Genomic DNA, 24,560 nt, shown 5'->3' with positions numbered 1-24,560 from the left:
GGGAAGCCTTAGCATTGAACGGTTATGATGTTACAGTGTAAAGTATGGAACCCTGCGAAGACAGTTGGTCAATGTGATTTAAGCAATGTGCAGTCATTGAATTCTTGACAGCAGAAGGTGTCACCCCAAAGGAAATTCATCAGAGAATGAAAGCAGTTTATGGTGATCGTGTTATGTGAGTACTGTGCGTCGTTGGGCAAGTACTTTTAAAGATGTTGAGGCGGGAACATCTGACCTGCATGACAAACAAAGAGTTGGATGTCCTGTGACAGCAACCACAGAGTTTCACAAGCAAAATGTTGACAGACTGATTGAGGATGATCACTGTAGCACTCAGAGAGAAACTGCAAGCACAATCGGCATTTCACAAGAACGTGTGGACCACATTATTGCTCTGCTTGGCTATTGGAAGATCTGTGCACCATGGGTGCCCTGGATGCTGACTCCTGAAATGAAAGCCCACAGATTTGAAATTTGCCAGGAACTCCTCTCACGTTACGAGAATGAAGGCGATGCCTTTCTCCATTCAACTGTGACAGGAGACGAAACGTGGGTACACCATTACAACCTGGAGATGAAACGTTAGTCTATGGAACATAGACACAAAGACTCGCCCCAGAAAAAGAAATTCAAGATGCAGCCCTCAGCTGGAAAAATAATGGCCACAGTGTTCTGAGACGCAGATGGTGTTATCCAGGTTGATTTCCTTGATCGTGGAACAACAATAAATTCGGAGCATTACATCACAACGCTGCAAACTCTTAAACGACGGCTAACAGGGGTCTGAAAGGAAAAGGGAAATGTTTTCCTGCAGCACGACAATGCCAAACCACACACTTCACGTGCCACCACAGCAGAACTTCAGAGACTGAATCTCACCACTGTATGGCATCCTCCATACAGTCCAGATTTAGCACGTCTGACTTACATCTATTTCCGATAATGAAAGATGATATGCAGGGACATCATTATGCTTCTGATGAAGACGTTGAGAGAAGTGTAAGATTGCGGTTACGGAAACAGAGTGTTGATTTCTTCCATGACAGCTTCAGAAAACTTGTTCATTATTGGCAGAAATGTACCCAACTGGCTGGTGATTATGTGGAAAAGTGAATATTGGTAATTAAAGATCACATTCTAAGGATTATTCCTGCATTTGATTTATTAAAATATTCCCATCCAAACCCAATTAACAAAGGTGGAGGCATTACTTTTCATTAAACCCTTGATTGTAAAGCAAATGCAGTGCTGAAGCATGTAACCATAGCTATGGCATAGATGGCATAAAAAGCTTTCCAATAGCTCACAGTGCTGTTGTCAGCTTTCAATTTTGAAGCACAAATAGCTGCAGGCATAAACAATAACTATCTATAGAGCTGTGACAAACCTGAGGCACTTCATAGAGATATTTACAGAATCACGTTTTCTTCACTCTGCAAACAACCGTAAAGTGCATGGCAGACACTATGCCCCATTGTAACCATTATTTGGGTTGGGTTGGGTTGTTTGGAGGAAGAGACCAAACAGCGAGGTCATCGGTCTCATCGGATTAGGGAAGGATGGGGAAGGAAGTCGGCTGTGCTCTTTCAAAGTAACCATCCCGGCATTTGCCTGGAGCGATTTAGGGAAATCGTGGAAAACCTAAGTCAGGATCCAGAATGAGATTTTCACTCTGCAGCGGCGTGTGCACTGATATGAAACTTCCTGGCAGATTAAAACTGTGTGCCGGACCGAGACTCAAACTCGGGACCTTTGCCTTTCGCGGGCAAGTGCTCTACCAACTGAGCTACCCAAGCACAACTCACGCCCCATCCTCACAGTTTTACTTCTGCCAGTACCTTGTCTCCTACCTTCCAAACTTAACAGAAGCTCTCCTGGAGACCTTGCAGAACTAGCACTCCTGAAAGAAAGGATAATGTGGAGACACGGCTTAGCCACAGCCTGGGGGATGTTTCCAGAATGAGATTTTCACTCTGCAGCGGAGTGTGCGCTGATACGAAACTTCCTGGCAGATTAAAACTGTGTGCCGGACCGGGACTCGAACTCGGAACCTGCAGTAGAGCTTCTTTTAAGTTTGTAAGGTAGGAGACGATGTACTGGCAGAAGTAAAACTGTGCGGATGGAGCGTGAGTCGTGCTTGGGTAGCTCAGTTGGTAGAGCACTTGCCCGCGAAAAGCAAAGGTCCAGATGTCAAGTCTCGGTCCGGCACACAGTTTTAATCTGCCAGGACATTTCTAAATGAGGATGGTCGGACACGGGATTGAACCGTCGTCCTCCCGAATGTGAGTCCAGTGTGCTAACCACTGCGGCACCTCGCTCAGTTGTTATTTGGGTTTCTTCCTGTTCCATTCATGTACGGAGTGTGGGAAGAGTAATTGTCTGAAGGCCCATGTGCTTGCAGTAATTATTCTAATCTTATCCTCATGATCCTTGTGTGAATGAAATGCAGGAGGTTGTAGTATATCCCTAGAATAATTATTTAAAGCTGGTTTTTGAAACTCTATTAATAGACTTTCTCAGAATAGTTTATGCCTGTCTTTAAGAATATGCCATTTCAGTTCCTTCACCTCCCCTGTGACACTCCCTCATGGATTAAACAAACCTGTGACCATTCGTTCTGCCCTTCTCTGTATGCATTATTCCCTGTTAGTCCTATCTGGTATGGGTCCCACACACTTGAGTAATATTCTAGGCTGGGTCACATGAGTGATTTGTAAGCAATCCCTTTCTAAACTGATTGTACTTCCCCAGTATTCTACCAATAAAATAAAGTCAACCACCTGCATTATCCATGGCTGAACCTATGTGATCATCCCATTTCATATCCCTGCAATGTGTTAAACCCAGGAATTTGTATGAGCTGCCAATTCCAGCAGTGACTCATTGATATTATAGTCACACAATGCTACATTTTTTCGTTTTGTGAAGTTCAAAATTTTACGTTTCTGAACATTTAGAGCAAGTTTCCAGTCTCTGTGCCACGTAGAAATCTTATCAAGATCTGACTGAATATTTATGCACCTTCTCTCAGATAGTACTACATTATAGATAACAGCATCTCTGTAAAAAGTCTTATTTTAATATAATATTGTCTGCAAGATCATTAATATACAACATGAACAGCAAGGGTCCCAACATACTTCCCTGGGGCACACTCGAAGTTACTTCTACATCTGATGGTGACTCTCCAAGAAATACTGCATTGACCTTATTGCCTTGATTCAAAACTTTCAGTATGTCATGTGAGAAAAGTGCAAGTTGCATTTCACACGATTGACGTTTTCAAAATCCATGCTGGTTGGCATTAAGGAGGTCATTCTGTCCATGATACCTGCTTATGTTTGAACTCAGAATATGTTCTAAGATCCAACAACAAATTGATGTCAAGCATACTGGATGGTAGTTTTGTGGATCGCTTCTACTGCTCTTCTTGTAGACAGGTGTGACCTGTGCCTTTTTCCAAGAAATGGGCGCAGTCTTTTGTTCGAGTGATCTGCAACAGATTACAGTGAGAAGAGGGGCTAACTCAGCCACAAATTCAGTAAAGAAACTGACATAGATTCCATATGGGCCTGGAGCTTTGTTCAATTTTAACGATTTCAGCTGTTTCTCAACACCACTGACACTGAAAGTTACTTAATTCATCTTTTCAGTGGTATGAGGATTTCATTGGGGCAATTCTCCCGTCTCATTCACTAGGGACTGGACACTAACTTTTGTGCCACTAGCAGCCTTTACATATGACCAGAATTTCTTCAGATTTTGTGAAATGTCATTTGACAATATTCTACTACGGCAGTCATTGAAGGCATCACTCTCTTGACAGCCAAACATGTTTCATTCAGCATCTCTCTATCTATAGCCCTACCCTTTATTTTACACCTAACGTTACTGGTCGAGGTGGCCATGTGAAGCTGCTGCGCCCAGACCACTGCAACTGTCAGGGATCAACTTACTCTGTCTCAACTATAGGCTGAAATACTTAGGAACACTTTACAAAAAAAACTGACTTTAATTAGAATGAGTATTTACATTGTGTGTGTTTTAAATAATGATATAGCGAATAAGCCCAAAAGTACAAAAATAGAATCCTGTTTACATAACACATTTTTGCATTTGTGGCGATCAGTATTTGCATATAGTAGAAGTTGTTTACTCATGATTCCACACCATAAGTCAGTAGTCCCTATAAATGTATCTAGGACTATACTACTGCAATCTAAATAACAGTTCATATCTTACATCAGACACAGAATGAAATACGACAATGGTTGGTAACAATCATTTATATTTCCATTACTTTGGTAACTTCTTGACATATTTCAATTCATGAGTGAGCCACACAAGTAATGACAGTAGAACAAGTGAGCCAGACTGATGGCTTGCAGCAACTGGGACAGGAACATATGTGAGAAGTGTGGTGATTCCAAGTGTAACCTGAAAAATCGAGATTTACCTCCACTTACTGAATGCCCAAAAAAAAAAAATTCATATTTATGAGTTAGTAATAAAAAACTACTGTTCCTCTTTGACTATACAAAATCATGTTTGTTGTGTTTGTATCACAACTAGTTCTGATCATCTGACATTTTCTATTAATGTAAACACATACAACATGCTTATGTAAGTACACCTCGATGCTGCTGGCTGAAACTAGCCATAAAGTAAATACATTAAAAAAAGATACTGTGCAACATGCAGCAGCTGCAGAATCCAGAATCAACTAGAAATATTAATTAAATGGTAAAGTTTAACATTTTATGACTGCTGGTGGACTCCATATTGAAGCGTCAGGAGTAAGGAAAATCAGCACAAAGGAGTAATAAACTAACCTGCAACCAGGCCATGACAGCCACAGCAGTTGCTGCTGTGTAAGCACGGGGTGGAAGAACCCTCTTACGTGACAGTAGCCACATCCCCGTAATTATTCCCAGTGTAGATGTTCCCTGCAATAACACATACAGTGTCTTTGAGTTACAAGAAAAAAACTACTGACATATTATTAAACATTTATCCAGTACCTCTGAAACACTATTTTTCACTTAAACTATCATAAACATAACAAAGTATTCTGGAACTTTAACTCACTATTTTTACTTGTGTAGTGTTGTTAAACTCACCACAGTGACTTGTTTCTATGGGTTGACTTTTGTCTAACCAGCACAACTAATATTATTTGCATCTGTGGCATACTTCACCAGGTATATTCTCATTTAAAGAAATTAATTAGTGTTAAAGACATAGGGCTTTCAATCTTTATAAGCTATGCTTAAAACAAACAATACCACTATTACATGAACTACACTAAAAATGGTTCTGTCAGTGGAGCTAGCTAGCTAGCACTCTCTCTCTCTCTCTCTCTCTCTCTCTCTCTCTCTCTCTCTCTTCTCTCTCCCCCTCCCCTCCTCCCTTCTTTCCTCCATTGTTGATGTGTTTATTGTCGGGAACTTTGTCATATTTTTGAGACTTATGTACATCCTTCGTTCTGATAGCAGCAAGTAAACTTCCTGATCTGTGGTAGGCTTAGGATGACAGCTTGGTTAGTTCAATGAAAGACAGCAATATCAATAGTCTCAAGTTTAAGCCACAGGGTATTTTCTGGAACTTCCACAGCAAGCCACATGTTATATTACACAAGGCCTCAAATTTCACTCTAAACTGTGTACCCAATAATCTGTTACATACACGAACAAACTAGTTATGACGAAGTACACAATAATCCGTGTGGGGGATTTGCCAGTTACCCTCATCAGGTGCATCACCTTCGGAATTGTGGGCGGGGGGTGGGGGGTGGGGGGAGGGGCAGGAAGTTTGCCAGCTCTGCTGCCAGCAGTGTTGGAGGTTAGTGAAGGAGTAAAATACTCACCACAAAAAAATAACTAGACTGATCCCGAAAGCACAATACAGAAATGAGACTACTTAGCTATGCAAGTGTAGCCAATATAAGTGTTATCTGCACATATTTTCCTCAGAAGCATGTTAAAGGCAACTTGGGCAATTCCCTATCGCAGAACAAGAAAATAAATAGACCACATGTCCTGGCAGACCAAAGATATAAAAGCCGTGTAATGAATGTGAGATTTATAACATGAACCCAGCCAGGCACAGACACAATTTAGTCATGACAGGTACAGCAATGAATAGCTATAGAAAAGCTAAAGGAAACAACACATCCCATAAATAGTTAGTTAGTTATTGAAAGCTGCTTACCAACAAGGACTTACAATTCGGAACATGGAATGTCAGGACTTTGGCAACACCTGGACCTCTAAATATTCTGTCAGAAGAACTTGACAGATATGAAACGGGCCTAGTTGCAGTGCAAGACACAAGATGCCCACAAACAGGAAAACTGGAAACTCGACTAACACATTCTATACTACAGTAGATTGGAAGATGGAAATTTCCAAAAGGTAGTATGTTTCGTGGCCAATAAAAGAATAGCAGTTGCAGTAATTGATTTCTAACCAATTGAGGATGGAAAGCAAGGCAGTATTTAAAGAGGTACTTAAGTAAAATACCAGGACATGATGCAAAGCTCATGGCTAGAGATGCCAAAGCTAAAATCGAAGGGAGACCTTATGGAAGGGAATAGTAGCAATTAAAAGCCTACATGTTGAAAGCACGATACAGAAATGAGGCTACTTAGCTATGCAAGTGTACCCAACGTAATAGTTATCTGTACATATTTTCCTCAGAAGGATGTTAAAGGCAACTTGGCTGCTTCCTGATGGCAGAACAAGAAACCAAATGGACAACACCTCCTGGCAGACCAAAGATATAAAAGCTGTATAATGAATGTGAGACTCATACTGGGAACCCCGTCAGGCCCAGATCACTATTTAGTCATGATAGGTACGGCAACAAATAGCCATAGAAAAGCTGAAGGAAGGAAAGAGCATAAAACAATAGAATACTGACACAAATAAATTGAAAGATAATGACAAGGCACAACAGTTTGTCATTAAGTTTCAAAACAGATCTGAGTTTCTAACAACAGAATACAAACTCTACATTGAAAGCACATGAGAAATAACAAAACAAATGTGAAGAAGCAGGTGCAGAAAAGAAGAAAAAAGTGTTCGCCAAGATTCTTTGGAAAAAATTGAAACCATATTTAAAAGAAGTACCAGATGAGAAATATGGAGGTTCTATGAAGGATCAATCCACCACAGGTAAGATCAGATATTTTTACTGAAAGAAGCCATATCAAAATATTGCAAATACAATTAAACAACAACAATACTGTTCGTTGATTTTAAGAAAGCCTCTGAGAGCATATACAGAGAAACGTTGAGAGAGAAAATGCCGAAGTTTGGAATACTAAAGACAATTACAAATCTTGCAAAAGTTACCATGGAACGGTTGAAAGAAAAAGTGAAAATGGATGGAGAATATTCCAGGGTTTTTGACAAATTTCAGGGTTTAGACATAAAAATAAGAGTAAGGTAAGGACATGAAATGTCACCATTATATTGTTCAGTATTAGAATCAGGAAGCATTTGACCCAGCAAGCAAAACAGAAGACAGAATTAGGATGGGAATACAAATGAATTTACAGTCCCTTGTATATGGTGTACCACTAATCAGTGAAAATCTACATGACCTGGAAATACTGGCAAGAAAGCCATTTAAAAAAGCAAACGAAGGTGGATTAGAGATAAATGAAAAAAGAAATGTGGAAAGAAGTGTGATATGACTGCTGTTATTTTATATATGCATAAATGATCTGGCGAACAGCATACGCAGAAGTCTGCTGCTGTTTGCTGATGATGCTGTAGCGTACTGGAAGGTGTTGTCGTTGAGTGACTGTAGGACGACACAAAATGACTTAGAGAAAAATTCTAATTGGTGCGCTGAATGGCAGCTAGCTCTAAATGTAGAAAAATGTATTACTACATATGAGAGGGAAAAACAAGCTCATAATATTCAAGTACAGCGTCAGTAATGTGCTGCTTGACACAATCAAGTCAATTAAATATCTAGGTGTAACACTGCAAAGCAATACGAAATAGAATGAGCATGAGAGGATTGCAGAAAGGAAGGTGAATAGCTGACTTCAGTTTATTGGGAGGATTTTGTGGTTCACTTGTAAAGGAGATCGCATATAGGACACTAGTGCGACCCATTGTTGGGTACTGTTCAAGTGTTTGTGATCCAGGCCAGGTTGGATCAAAGGAAGACATCGAGATAATTCAGAGGTGGGGTTCTCAATTTGTTACCTGAACAACAGGTCTGAACAACATGGAAGTATTATGGAGATGCTTTGGGGGCTCAAAGGAGAATCACCGGAGGGAAGATGACATTCTTATAGCTGAACACGGTCAGAAAAATTTAGAGAACTAGCATTTGTAGCTGACTGCAGAACAATTCTACAGCTGCCAACGTACATTTCGCAAGAGAAATTAGGGCTCATGAGGAGGCACAAAGACAGTCATTTTTTCCTCACTCTATATGCAAGTGGAGCAGAAAATGAAATGAAATGACTAGTAGTGATAAAGGTTAACCTCCACCACACACTGTATAGTGGCTTGTGAAGTATGTATATAGATGTTGATGCAGGAGTTACACGAAAACACAACGTGAAACATTTAGCTTCACCGCACAATTATGATACAACTACTGCTAGGTTGCAGCAGTAATCGAAAAACAAGACAGTTGACATGAAGTGTTCTGGACTGAGCCATTATGTGACAAAGGGGCACAGTCACCACCTGTCTCATCTTTTTGCATGTTCTGATGTTCTGTATTCAGCAACAATATCAGTCACCAACCTTTTAAATTCTAGCACCGAGTCTTGAAGAATATGTTTGGTCATAACCGAGAAAACTTCACCCATTTCTGCCTAGTGAAATCTTATTGGTTGGCAACTTGTTAAGTCCAATGCGGCCACCACACCACACTAACACATGGAAAATGAGCTCTCCTACTGGATGTGTGGAGAAAGGGAGTGGCCCTTCAGTGACGGGAGTGCAGGTAGGGGTGAAAACATTTTGTGAAGTGCTGAAAATATACTTTTCATGCAGATGATGTGCTATGAAAGAGATGTCACATGGAAGTAGAACATGGGTTTTGCGACAGCACATTTTAAAGACTTTTGTGTTCAAATCTGACATGATATAGTTGCAACAACTATATACACTACTCATGTATATGCTTTGCACCACACACACCCACACTGTAGATTGTGCAGATTGGCAGCAGTGATAGAGAGCCTGAAGCGAAAATGTAGCACCTGAGTTTTCTTTAAAATTTCGCACAGTGTACAGAAATTCGCTGACCAAACTTCTAATAAGCTTCTAACATGAACTGTGGAAGTAAACTCTTTTTTACACATCTGTTTCTCTCATCAAGCCTAAAATAACACTTTAGTGGTGGTGAACATATGAAGTGTGGCTCATAAGAAAAACATTAAACAATAACAGCAATGGTGACAAAGTATGTAACTAAGTAGATGCTTACAGTTTAACCACTTAGCAGTTGTGATGTTTTTGGTTTAAGTCAGCATGTTCATCAAGTTTTGCTTTTTTTTTTGTGGGTGAGCACAAAGGATGATCTCTCAAAAACACGTGTTTTGAATGTATAATTTTTAGTCGTAGCAAGTCAGAAAACAGCTCGATTACCTTGTACTCAGATACCAATTTCAATTTTTTGATCGATTTTTACTTGCTGTTGCAAATGTGATGAGATTCATTACCACAAATTATTGTATAAACATTGCACTGTACATTTAATTTCCTTCACTTAGGCAGATTTTATACAAAGTATTGGAGAAGACTGTGATGTTTAATCATGTATGCGAATTATATGTATTTTTGCACATACTTTGGGGGGCTTTAGCATTTTCTTCAATTATGCATTTTCCACAATTTTGCTTTTTTTAAGCCTGAACTGCACTTAAACATAAACTAGGGGTTTAGATAAACATACTGAGAGAAAGATCTTGGGAAAGATATTTGGACCAATCTGTGAGGGAGGAGAATGGTGAAGAAGAAAGAACAATGAGATATACATTGAACCATATGTTCATAAGGGAGCCAAGACAAGGAGACTTAGATGGAACAGCTACTGTATTTACTCGAATCTAAGCCGCACTTTTTTTCCGATTTTTGTAATCCAAAAAACCGCCTGCGGCTTAGAATCGAGTGCAAAGTAAGCGGAAGTTCTGAAAAATGTTGGTAGATGCCGCAACAACTAACTTCTGCCATCGAATATATGTAGCGCTACAACAGGCATGTTTTGCAGGCACAAAGATAAATACTGGCACCAAAACCTCTTCGTCAGTAAATAAATTAAAAAAAAAAGGTGGAAAACGAGCTTTTTTCTCCGCCCCGAGTTTTGACCACTGCACTTTCATACATTATCCAACGAAGTAAATAGAAATTTCGTATTGTTCATCTTCTAGCAGCATTTCAATATACTACGAAAATCCGACTGGCAAGACTGTTTGGGATGTTTGTCAATATGGGAAACTCTACGTCCTGAATTTTTTCCTACCTGTGAGAAGAGATGTTTGCTACTAGGAACTTTTATGAATTGTGAATCACATGCAGTATTCTCTTCACCATAAGAATAACACGAATATAAACATTTTGCCATGTATTTTTTACTGTTTGCTGCTGTCTCATTTAAATCCTATCTGCCTAATAAACTACGAAACTAGAGCGAGACAACAGCAAACGCGGAAGAATACACATATCATGTCATGTTTATATTCGTATTATTCTTATGCCTAATAGTGATACAGTCAGAAATGAAGCACGGCAATTGACTAGATTTTTAAATCTAAGATGACTCTAATTTCTGCGCAGAATATAATGTACTAAAGAGGCGTCTGCAAAGATTTTCAAACAGAGAAAAATGTTCGCTAAACTCTCGTTCAGAACATCTTCCATCATATGCAGTCTATTATTTGGTTCTTGTTGATCATTATCAAAGAAAGCAGCAGTGTAAGTAACCGCGCACAAGAGCAAGCCATGCCGCGAGCGGCGACAGGCCATAAACACTCATTATCAGAATGCGACAAACAATGCATGACACAGTACAGTAATGCATTTTCAGCTTAGAGTGACGTAAACACATAACGGCACTTATCAGATCAAAGAAAAGTAACCAATCAATTCAAACCAGACGAAGCACGTGAAATAGGAAGGGTACCCGTATAAATACGGACAGAGCGCCTGACGCATAGCAATGGCTACCTGGTAAAGCTTAACTGCTAAGCTTACGACTCGAACCAAACTACTGTAGCTGTATCGTCATTCATTCGACCTAAATTGTGTCTCATATTATAATGGACCAACTTTGTTTCGATTTGGAGGTGCGGCCTAAAACTTTTATCTCCCCTTGAATTTCGAGTCTAAAATTTCAGGTGCGGCTTAGAATCGGGAAAATTTTTTTTCCTTGATTTCGAGTCTCATTTTTCAGGTGCGGCTTAGATTCGAGTGTGGCTTAGATTCGAGTAAATACGGTACGTCTATAGAGGACAGGGAAGGAGAGATCAATACTGAGAGAAGTCTTACAGACGAAATCCAAAGGGACGAAGACATTCATTTTAGCAAGAGCAAAAATAAGATGGAGAGACCAGGTGACCAAGTATCTTCAGATACTTGGAGGAAGGGAAGATGGTGCTGAGGACATGACACTGTGTAGGAAGCTATTTCACAAGGCCAAAAACTGGCTGCAGTTTCTGGGGCCAGGTGAGTAGGAGTAGTAAGTACACAATATTCTGACACATCAGTTCATGATACAGCTCCTTTCTTGTTTCAAACTCCATGTTAGTTACAATTCACTGAAGGAATAAAAAATTTCAAATACACATGGAGTCATGCATTCTAATTGAGTGGTTCTCATTAACCTAACTTTTAAAAGGGTGGAGGGAAGGGTGGGAGACAGGTGGAGGCATGGGGGAAGGAAAGTGTACAGTCAATGTAATGTGTTAGTCGAGGTTCAAACTTAAAAATAATGACTGTTTAAAATTTGATGTCTAAGTGCAAGAAGAGATGCAGAGAAACACACAATACATGCATAGAAACAAAAATTTCATGGAACTAATGCAAACAGTATGAGGTAAAACTTGACAATAATGGAAAAAAAGGAGAAGTAAAGTTGAAGTGAAAGAAACAATGGCTTTGATTTCTTGCCTATTTCTAATGCTTTTATTACTTGTTTTCTTCTCATTCTGCTTCATCCTCATCCTTTACCCATTCTCTGAAACCTATTTATTTGCTATCATGTAACTATGGTAAATTTACATTGCAGTTAGTGGCCTCTCTACTGTGAACAGAATATGCACCAAAACATACTGCATGAGAGTCAGTGGACAATATTTTTCAAAGACAAAACATTATCTGAAGTGAATTCCAACTAATGTGACACCCCCACCCCCCCAACTCTCTCTCTCTCTCTCTCTCTCTCTCTCTCTCTCTCTCTCTCTCTCTCTCTGTGTGTGTGTGTGTGTGTGTGTGTGTGTGTGTGTGTGTGTGTGTGTGTTAAAGTTAAAAAATATGAATGTTTCCTCTAATATTGATAATGGCCTGTGACGAGGGCCTCCCGTCGGGTAGACCGCTCGCCTGGTGCAAGTCTTTCGATTTGACGCCACTTCGGCAACTTGCGCGTCGATGGGGATGAAATGATGATGATTAGGACAATACAACACCCAGTCCCTGAGCGGAGAAAATCTCCGACCCAGCCGGGAATGGAACCCGGGCCCTTGGGGTTGACAGTCCGTCGTGCTGACCACTCAGCTACCGGGGGCGGACTTTCCTCTCAAAATGACGGAGGTCAACAACAAAGGAAGCACCACAGAAGACATAACTGTGAGATGTACACATTCAGTGAATGTGAGTTCAGAAGATATGGATCAAGATGCTGACATAACAACAAGTCATATTGTGAAGAAAGTAATTTGAACAATATGAGAGGTCAACAAACTGAGCAGCCTTACAGAAGACTACAAACAGAAAACACAATGGGATTTAACAACGTATAACATGTTTCTCAAAACCAACATGCATGGAGGATTCTAAATGTAGCTTCCTGATAAAAGAACTTTTACACAGCAAACTATATTCAATGCTGTTGGGACGTAGAAGTGCAGCTGATGCTGAAACTAAAATAATGTTATCTGAGGCTATCACTGAAAGAACAGACAGCTGTCATAACAGCTCTTTACATGTAGTGAGCAAGAAAGATGGTGATGTCTGAATAGTAACTGATGTGAGAGTGATAAATTAGATTACCATAGAAAGAAAGACAGGAAACTCTTGTTCGCAAGCTCGTGGTCTAGTGGCTAGTGTTGCTGCCTCTCGATCATGGGGTCCTGGGTTCGATTCCTGGATGCATTGGAAATTTTCTCCGCCCTGGGACTAGGTGTTCGTGTTGTCCTCATCATTTCACCATCATTCATAACAGTGACAAGATTGGACTGCATAAAGATTGGGAATTTATACAGACACTGATAACCGTGCAGTTGAGCGCCCCACAAACTAAACATCATCATCATCATCATCATCATCATCATCAGGAAACTGTTCAACTGATACAAAAAGGGAGATGTTATCAGTTCCAAGTAACGCCATTTGTATTAAATATCTCTCTGTCTGTATTCATGTGGGTAGTTTAAGAAATATTAAGACAAGCATTATTAAAAAGTGACCCTGTGCATGCACAACAGTATTGCAGCTACTTTTAACTAGAAATAAAATCTTAAAATAGAAGAAGTAGTACTGGAAACTATCAGAACATGAAGCATGACAATAAGTTTTCAAAAATCAGGATTTTCTTAAAAAGCAGATCTAATAATGTCTTAGAAACACTGTTGCACATGATGGCATAGAATCAGATCTAAGTAAGTTATAATCCCTACGAAATCAGTATGCATCTCAAGCTATATAGCTGAAACCCACATGAGCTATGTACATTCTGGACTGCAGACTATAAGGATCATACATCTTTAATGTATGGTGAGAGGGGAGAGGAAGGTCCTTAGAGCATGTTATGACAGCCACAAAAAGTTTCTACAGTACACCACAAAAAGTTAATGCACAATATTATTCCACAGAAATTAGATGAAATAATGTCAACAGATTTTTATGTACTATTACTAAGAGCAAAGGGTAACTTCACACAAATTATGATCATAAGAGAAACACTATGAACATTTCTCCATTTATGCCCACTCAGTAAAGAAAACACAAGATCATGATTAATAAGCTATGCTATGATTTTTCCCACACATTATACGATTTGACTGTGTCCTTGCTGATAATGGTCCACAATTCCATTCATGAGTATAAACACTGTTTATGTAAGAAGACAATATATTGTCAAATCATCATCCAGCTTCAAACCTTTGATAACTTACTGCAGAATTAACAAGAAAGTAAGGATTGAAAAGTTAGAAGCATCTGACCAGATCATGAACAACTTGAACCATGACAGTGCCAGTACATTGTCTTATTAGAGCAGAAACAAGATAGTGTTTTTTAAGTATACAACAATTTTCTGACTCATAACAAATGTCTGCCAACAACACATTTATATGGTTGTAGTAATGATTACACAGCATGGTCAATGATGAGAAGAAAGCTCATGACAAATCAGTAAAGTCTATTGCATACTGTGCTCACAATTTAGTTACGTTTCACGTACAATCTTTATGAATGAATAAAGAGAAGTACAAATTGTAGCAGTATTATGTTGAACCAACTAGGATCACACACACACACACACTGCACATGCAAATTTATTATATGTTGAACATACAAAAACTGGAAAACCATACACCATACAGGGAACATTGAAGAGGAAGCAACAAGAATCAGAGGAGTGGTAGCTTCAGTGAGCCTTAGAATATATAACTGCCCAGGATGGTGTAACTTGTCATCTTTATGTTAAGTAGCAACCTATCTTTTCCATATTGTTGGTATTCTGACAAGGAGTTTCCATTGCTTAGTTGCAAAGTAAGTATTTTATATGGAAAAAGATAATTAAAACCAATGTTGTAAAATTGTAGCATTATTATTTCAAAGTAACTATAGAGAAACAACAGTGTAGCGAGTGTCCGTTAATGTTGTTACACTGGAGCCTTACTCTAGAGTCAACGACTTTCTAGTTTAGGCATGTAGTAGCATCTTGCATAGTGTATAAAATGTTATTGCAGCCTATTAATTATGTTTGCTAACTGGCACATAAAGTTATCAGGATTTGTCTTCAGGATGAAATGATAGAAGTATCTAGAGAACCCCTAATAATGCCCCATTACCAGTTGCAATATGGAATATAAACAGAATGGAAAATTTTAAATACCTTGGCACCTGGTTCTACAGGTAACTGAATGTTGTGCAGAAAACGAAAGTATGGAGAGTAAGCCTGGCAGGGCACATTGCTAGACGATCAGAAATGTGCTGGGCGAAACCTGAGCTTTTAGGAAACCTGATACAGGGTGTATACGTGGACAAGTAAAATAAATTTCCGGATTTTTCACGGTTAAAAATACACTTTCTCCCGGGTGAAAACACATTTTTTCCATGTTAAGTAACAGTATATTTTCCCTCGGAACTGCAAACCTTATCAATCCTTTGAATGATTATGGTTTTATACACGGGTGTACAATTTCACAGCACTTTAGAAAACAAAACTTAGGGAAAAAGACACGTTTTGAAAATATTTTTGATGTGCAGCAACATGTACGCTGCATATTTTCATATTACAAAAGTATACAAACACCGCATGTTGCTTTCCAAATCATTGAAATCAAGATTGCGAAGCACTTTTGTAAGCCAGTCATAGCTCATGTCACATGATCTCGCCAGCCGATGACAGCAGATATTCAGAGCATAGGACACGTGATGTAGTCAGCCAACAACAACATCACTGTTAAGTAGCACGAACACACAAACAGGGAAAGTTAATAGTTTAAATTAACATACAAAGTGTTGCTACAAGAAAAGAAAAGCTTTCACATATAATATTGGTCTCTACGGTTAATAAGCTGCAAGAGAAGCTGAGCTTTCGCATAAAATGTTGATATTTTTTGTGCGTGTTACACTGTAAGATATATCACACAAATGTGAAATAAAATTTTTTATATTGGCATATATGTCTGATCTTCAGGGTTCAAAATTCTTCTAAATGGCTCATCATCAAAGAGTTGATTTTTAAATGAGAGTCAAAGCCTCTGTGATTTAAGAAATTCATGGTACATCCTCGCAAATAGTTCTACTTACTTAAAAGGATATTTACTTTGAAAGTAACTCTTTTCAAACCACCATTTGCAGTATTTTCCCACGACTGTTAGAAATAGGTTCGTTTCAGCAGTTGCCTGAGAGCGCAGATAACAGACGACACCGTGCTTGTGCAGCTACCATAACTTACGAGGCCCGTATGTACGTACGTGTAAAACATTAAAAGATCAGTCATCAGAGGACACTCCAACAGCTCAGGAATTTCGTGAACTATACTAAAATGTGCACATTTAAAGTGCACATTCGTATGTCCAGATTCCCAATGAAGTAGACCATGACCTGATATTAAGCTTTTCAGTGTGGTTTTCAGGATGTAAATTTTCTTGGAGCACCAGCACTGTATTATATCATGTTTGGTTCTTTATTATGACATAATGCCATAGGTGCTCGAAGATGAAAACATGCACTTGAAATGCAGTGAACAGTTGAAACTAGCCAGTACTGTGGAATTAAACATTTTGTTTCAAATACATTGACTGCCTCTGCGGAAAAGGTCAATAAAAGTCAAATTTCTTTAGCAAACAGACAAAAATAACTTCATTGTTCTGCAAGGCGATTAATGCTTGACTGTCAGAAAGGTGGAAATAAAATATAATCTAAAACTAATAACATATTTTAGCCTTCTGTAATTATGTGAATGTATTTTAATTCACTTGATAGCTCCCGGCGACAGGTATCCATTTTGTTTTCATTCGACGTGAGAATAAACAAAGGGGAAAAAGGAAAATCACTAAATGTAAACACGGATCACGTGGAGACTACCCACTATAAGTCAGACTGTTCTGCACATCAGGCTCGGATCTACGATATTTGTGAAAGGGGTCAACACTAAAAAAAAAAAAAAAAAAAGTTCATCTTGCAGTGCACATCTTTCTGAAAAGTCTGAAACATAAAACATATGTGTTCGAGGAAATGTAAGACATGTTATTTGGTCTTAAGTGTGCCAAAGTGCAGTGCCACGCCTCTTCATCCAGCATTCTGCTATAGCATGTCACTGTTTTTCGCTCTGTGGAACTGAAACGTGTATATTTTGCAATGGATGCCATCAAACCTACACAGGACAGTGGAATTTGAAATGTCCTGTGGTGCCTCTCCTGCTCCCAGTCGGTCGGTTTGACAGCCTGCCCCTCTTTTAAAAAAATGTCGCAATTAATAGTTAATGGGATTATTTGAAATCGGGAGAACAGGAACTCTTCAGAAAATTTACACTCTTTATTGTCTTTTAGATAATAATGTGCTGTTTTGTGTGGCATAAAATTAAATACAGGATACATAAAACCAATAAAGACAAGAGACAGGCAAGAAAGTACACATTTCTTCAATCCTTAGCTCCTAAAAAATTTTTTTCTCTCTAATCTTGCTACAGCTTTACATGACGTGCTTTCCCTTCTGCGAAAGAATCTACTACCTCATCAAAGTTTGTCAAACTTTTGGCTACATGAGAAATAGAAATGCTGTTATCTAATACTGAAAAAGCTGTTAATACAAATAATACCCAAGACTGGTGTGGTTCCTCGAACTGATTACGTCTATTTTGTCACTGTCTGCTAGATAACACAAAATAGGCCTTTCTAATATTGCAGTAGTTTTGTAGCACACACCGAATAAACGAGGCTGTTTTGGCACAAATGGTCATTTTTATAACACAATAGAATATGATTCACGAAGTACCCATGTAAAATGCCTATAAGACTTACTACAAGCAAAAAGCTTTATGTTCCATTTAAGTTTCGGGCGTGCAGCCACAAGAAATCTCCTTCTTCTTCTAATATTTCGGCTGTATAACATTCAGCCATCTTCAGAGTGAGCCGCAAGACTGCCGTTCCAGTGGTCTGTGGCCGCATGCGCAGTCGCGCGGTACAACAATATAAAGGGACGAAGCGAGCACTGGAACGGCAGTCTTGCGGCTCACTCTGAAGATGGCTGAATTTTATACAGCCGAAATATTAGAAGAAGAAGGAGATTTCTTGCGGTTGCACACCCGAAACTTAATGGAACAGTCTTTGGGCCGCCAAAACCTGAAGATTCACAAAAAGCTTTATGTTAGGAAATAGTTTCACATTTCATTCGTAAGCACCAATTTCTCAATCACAAGATCGAAAAGTAATATTATAAATTTTTATATAAATTTGGAATCGTCTTATTCTTCCATAATTTGTGTGATGTCCCCGTTTCTTCTCCTTCCTGGTTCTAACAAATTATCTTGTCATCAAGAATTCTGTAGCTATTCCTGCCATTGTCAAAATTTGTTCGCCAATTAACTTCACAAACCCTACCAGAATCACAGGTTTAGTTACCCTGCAATTACTCTCCTGTTAGGCGTTCTTACATATTCAAACAACACGTTTTCCGCGTTACTCCCAGAATATAATTTAAACGGCTACTAGCCGGGGACTGTACAACTGGTCCTTACTAGTGTAGTGATCTGGCCAAAAATTCTCTGTCAAAATTTCATTTTGTTGGATACACCAAGAAGATAATACGTAATCTTTCTCACCTGTTGTTCCTGTTAGTCGTTTATTTCCACTCTGCTAGTCTGAATCTATGGATTTTGCTAGTAATTAGAACAACTCTGAACATTTGCAAACCCAATCAACCACATAATCAGACAGCGATTGGCGTTCATCTGTTCGGCTTTACTCCGCCCAGCTCGTATAGCCCTGTCCCCTTTTGTCTGCAGAAAGTTTATTTCTAGATGCGACAAGGATTCTCCTGACAGAGACATCACGTACACCATGCACGTATTCAAAAATCAACTTACGATTCATGATTAAGAAATCAACTTAAAATGTGTTCAAAAACCTAAAGGGATACATTTCAAAATCATATGAATAATCGATAGACCAACTTGCGCTGGATACTAGGCGCTTTGTGAAACAAGTTTTTTTTCCTCAAGAATATGAATTTGGTGTCCCCTTTTCCCGGTAGCATCTAGCTGCTTGCTGCGACTGCTTGCACAGCCAACAGCAATATTCCTGTAGCCAGAAGTGGGAGAATCTACTACTCAAACGTGACTCAACTGCGCATGCACAAGAGCCCGCTCGTAACTGCTAAAACGAATCTAATGTAAACAGTTGTGACTTCACACTCATTGGAGACAATTTGTTGTTATGAAGCATTGGATAGTCTTCCTAAATCCTTTGACACATTTTGCTGTTGGCAGACGCTTGCATGAGCACTGTGTGTCGTCGTTGTATATGGCACATTTCCTCCACAATTTATTTTCGTTTTTTCCTCTCATCTATGTTTTATTGTTGAAGTATTACTCTGCAGTACAGAGATACAGTAATATCCTTTTGTAGAGTATCGGTTCTTACCAGTCAAAATAACAAAAATTGAACTGAAAACTAAAACAATGAAAAATTCCCAGAATTCTAAAAAATTCCCAGGTTTTTCCTGGTTTTCTCCCAGATGAAAAAATTCCCAGTTTTTTTCCTGGATCTCCTGGTTGTCCCGAATCATATACATCCTGTGGTAGAACTCATCCAGTGGAAGACCAAAGAAGCTATGGGAGAAGGAACTGCACATGGACCTCCAGCAGCTGAGTGTTCATGAGAACTGGATCCAGAGTGCACAAGACCATCATCTATGGAGGAACACTGTAAGGTCAGCACATGATCTTCAGCACCTGTGATTGCTGATGTGTGTGTGTGTGTCTATAAATTGCACATGATCAAATAATAAGAAAGTTCAGCAGTGAATAAATGTAGAAGTTTTCTGATAATGAGTGTTCATCAACAGTAGAGACTCCGAGTTGGATACCTCATCACAACGGTCATCATCATTGTCATCACCATCACCCCCTTGCTGAGTGGGAAACCACAGCCAATCCAACAAGAAGTGAAGATCCCTCTCAGACTCTCTTAAGCTGCTGTGTGAAATTTGAGAGAGAGAGAGAGAGAGAGAGAGAGAGAGAGAGAGAGAGAGAGAGACTGAGGGGGGGAGGGGGGGGGGGGCACTCTTGGCTATACCAGAATACCAAAAGCACACACAATAATTGGATTATGATTATCTTGCATGAGACAATGTAGTGAAGTCAGATGGGCTATTTGGAAGAGAAACTGTAGCTCTCTGAAGACCACAGATTCACCACACTCACACTTCACTATTTTTAACTTTCTCTGTTACCTATGAATGGAGAAATTCTGGGTTTTAAAAGTTCAAAATTCTTGTCTTTCTTACTAATCTATCTGTGCCATTTTGGTGAACAGATAAATGGGTTAATACTAAAATAGTTACAATTTTTGTTTGAGAAGACATCTATGTTTTCACTATCAAACATGTTGGACTGTGGGTGGAAGTTTTATGTTCTGTGGTAATATCCAACGTGTTTCCTGTGCATTTTGTGCCACTGTTACTTTTGTGCTAATTCTTTCAGCAGATTATTCCTCTCTCTACTGCAGCTATTTTCCTACTTTTTCTTTATCTCTGAGAAAGAAAATACATATGCTACGTTCATCCACATATTTGTTGCCAACAATTGTTCTCCACTGTCACTAGTACTGGTTCATCACATTATACCCTAATGTTTAGCCTGTTACAGAGGCAATCTTCTTTCCACTTTACTTACCAGAATCCTGTGGTTGAACTGCACAGTTGTCGGGTTTTCTGTTATATTTGAAAGTGGTGGAGAATATGCTAGAATATCATCTGGTATCCACCGATCTGCCATTTTTGGGAATGAATTGTACACAAGTCCTGCATCCAGACCAGCAACAAACGCACCTAAACAGAAAAATAACATTTATTTTGCACTGTATTAAATGGTAGTGCATAATACTGTTAATATCCACACAGCAAAAGATTACAAAAAACTCAGATAAGCATCAGTTAGTTACACACACACACACACACACACACACACACACACACATCCCTGCAGCCGACTTTGTAAGAAGATTTTGGGATGTATAGGAAGGAACCTGGTACCGAGATGCAAATTTGAATCAGTGTGAGGAAGTATGAATACCTCAATAAGAAGAGCAATGCCCAGGAAAACCAATCACCTGGATACATGCTCAGCCCAGTAAAGATTTTACTGAGTCGAAGATGTTCAAATGCAATTTATATACTCCACTTACAAACAAAAAGAGCTCATCTTATATAGAGAGACAGTCCTCTTAAACTCACTTCCACCTTGGTGAATAGGAAGTAATCAGCATTTGGCAAAGAAGTACTACCATAAGATACATTAATGTGTTCCACTACAAAACTACTACCCAATCAAATTAAATTTTATTTCCTTTGCCTGACAAACAGAGAGAAAGGGTTTGGAGGAAGTAATACTGTTCATGGAATAAACAGACATGTCATTCACTTTGCTGTCTTAAGTGAAATGAAGTGATTGGTTGGTTGGTTGATTTGGGGGAGGGGACCAAATGCGAGGTCATCAGTCCCATCGGATTGGGGAAGAATGGGGAAGGAAGTCGGTCATGCCCTTTCAAAGGAACCATCCCGACATTTGCCTGAAGGGAATTAGGGAAATCATAGAAAACCTAAATCATGATGTCCGGATGCAGGTTTGAACTGTCAGCCTCCAGAATGCGAGACCAGTGTGCTAACCACTGTGCCACGTTGCTCGGTGATATGGAGTGAGTGAGAGGAAATTCAATTATGAAATGGTATCAAAAGATGAGATTCAAACCTTAAGGTCTTCCACTACAGAATGTGCCTGGTTCTTACAATCAAGCAAGTTCCCATTTAGTTGCATCAATTCTGTCACAATCATTTCCTGTCTAGTACTCTGCTTCTATTGTTTCTATCACCATTTTCTAACTATTAATTATAACCATTCCACATTTTTTAATTAACCAGTCTAATTTTTACATGGTCACTGTTAATTTATACTCCACTTCTACATCGAATTTGGACTCTGGAGTGGATTGTGTGATGATTTGAAATTTCCTGGCAAATTAAAGCTGTTTAGCAGATGGGGATTTATACTCCACTTCTTCTCTGTGGCAGCCCATATAGGACTTATTGGCGTTTCTTCTTCTTCCCCCCCCCCCCCCCCCCCCCCCTTGATGTTCGATACGCAAGATAGGGAAAATACCCTGTGACTTCAAAGAAAATGTAATAATCCAACTGCATAGAAGGATCTATGACCAAGCCGTCTCTCTAATAAGTCATGGTTACAAAACACTAACATGAGTTATTTACAGAAGAATGGGAAAACTGGTAGACACCAATCTCAGGGAAGATCAGTTTGGGTTCCAGAGAATTGTAGGAACACATGAGGTGAGACTGACCCTTTGACTTATCTCATAAGATAAACTGAAGAAAGGCAAACCAATGTTTACAGCATTAGAAGATTTAGAAAAATCTTTTGACAATGTTGACTGGACTACACTCTTAGAAAATATGAATGTAGCAGGGACAAAGTATAGTGAGTGAAAGGTAATTTACAACTTGTACAGATACCATACTGCAGTTATAAAGTCGGAGGACCTGAAACAAGCCGTAGTTGAGAAGACAACATTGTAGCACGTATCCAATGTTATTCAATCTGTACATTGAGCAAGCTGTGAAGGAAACTAAGGTGAAATTTCGAATGGGAATTAGAACTGAAAAAGTTAACCTTCTGAGGTTTGATAATGACTCTATAATTCTGTGAGACTCGATAAACTATTTGGAAGAGCAGCTGAATGGGATGGATACCAACAAAAGTAAAACAATGATAAGTGAATGGAGTCAAATTAAATCATGTGATTGATGCTGAGGGAATTAGATTACAAAACAAAACAACTAACAGTATTAGATAACTTCTGTTATTACAGGTTATGGCCAAAGTAGAGGATATTAAATGCAGACTGGCAACAGCAAGAAAAGTGTTTCTGAGAAAGAGAAATTTGTTAGCACTGAACGTAAATCTAATTGTTATAAAGTCTTTTTTGGAGGCACCTGACTGGAGTATAGCCTCATAAATATGCAAAATCTAGATGATAAATAGTTCAGAAAAGAAGAAAAGAAAAGCTTCTGGAATGTTTTTCTACAGACAAATGTTTGAGATTAGATGGATATATCAGATGACTGATGAGGTGATACAGAATCAAATTGGGGAAAAAAGAAATTTACAGTATAACATGAATAAAATAGGAGACTGCTTGAACAGAGCACATTTATTTATTTTCCTTTTTTGTCTTTCTTGCATACTTTGTATTTTCTCTTGTCTTTAAGTATCCTGATTGCCGCTTTTGCACAACTTCAAGTCTGTTTCCTTTTTCTGCCACTAACCACTTTGTCTCCTTTGTACTTTAATTGCAGGAGACCTTTTCTTAATTTCTAATCTCTGTTAATTCTAACTCCAGAGGTTCTCAAATCTTAAGAACTGTTGGTATTTCATTGTAAATGTTTATATAATACTATCCCATCATAACTCCCCTTAATCCAGCTGCCTGGCGATTGCCTTTGTAACACACAAGTCCTCATTAACTCCAATTCACCACTATTCCTGAAAAACTTCAATCAAATTTTGCTGCCATCCCATAGACAGAAAGTGCTTCATGTTTATTTGGAGGTTATATTCCTATGAATGAATGTTATGTACCGTATTTACCCAATTATAAGACGAGGATTTTTCACCATATTCATCATTTGAAAAATACGTGGTCCTCTCATATTCGAAGATTAAGCAATTGCTGCTGAGTTCAAAGTTTTTACATTGTTTAATAGATTAACATAGGGGTCATCTTACATTTAAAGATGAAGCTTTGGAAATTGATGTTTCGCACAAATTTATTTTTAACAATCCCAAAAGGTAGGCTTAACAAACAATGCTTACAATTGAATAGGCTCAAAATTTCCTGATACACTGAAGCATTCGATACAGTATTGACCTTGCTCGAACAATCACGTGACATCAGATTCGCGGCACTAGTGCAAGGGATACACGAAAAGCTATGAACTAGTGACTACAACAGTCACTGCTCTGTGTAAAAATTAACAATTCTGTGAAACACCACAGGAAATGCCATTAAATCCTATAAACTTATAAACTTTTGTAGTATTGGAGCAGGTTTGTGAAAAGAAGTTCTGATTCATATGGATACCATACAAATACATTTATGCCGCTTTGTTAAATAAATGCAACATTCAAAGGCAAAATCCTGTCCTTCAAAAATCATTACTTGATTCTGAATCCACGTCAATATCTTATTTGTTTATGAATAACTGTAGAGATTTACCAAGTGGGTTGTAAATGGGAAATTTGGTTGTTGTTCGTGTGTTAGAATGCTGGGGAAAAATGTTGTCAGCTTTTAATCGGCTTTATAAAAAGATGATGACATTCAGATGAAACGAGAAAGAAAATTAACC

General features: G+C 38.7%; 1 protein-coding gene across 8 annotated transcripts in view; it reads right to left on the bottom strand.

The window, feature by feature from the left end:
- Positions 1–4,268: 4,268 nt before the first annotated feature.
- The window catches only part of LOC124547844 (cytochrome c oxidase assembly protein COX15 homolog), an 89,420-nt gene continuing 69,128 nt past the window's right edge, over positions 4,269–24,560 (bottom strand). For all 8 annotated transcript variants that reach the window (XM_047125137.1, XM_047125136.1, XM_047125141.1 and 5 more), the window contains 3 exons: positions 20,818–20,972; positions 4,833–4,946; positions 4,269–4,437 (listed from right to left, as the gene is read on the bottom strand). In XM_047125137.1, coding sequence (XP_046981093.1) covers positions 4,297–4,437; positions 4,833–4,946; positions 20,818–20,972 — 410 coding nt within the window. In that variant the 3' untranslated portion in view covers positions 4,269–4,296. The remainder of the gene's footprint in view (positions 4,438–4,832; positions 4,947–20,817; positions 20,973–24,560) is intronic.

The sequence above is a fragment of the Schistocerca americana genome, chromosome 1 (assembly GCF_021461395.2).
Source record: "Schistocerca americana isolate TAMUIC-IGC-003095 chromosome 1, iqSchAmer2.1, whole genome shotgun sequence".
NCBI lineage: Eukaryota > Metazoa > Arthropoda > Insecta > Orthoptera > Acrididae > Schistocerca > Schistocerca americana.
This window is presented reverse-complemented; position numbering and strand designations above follow the sequence as displayed.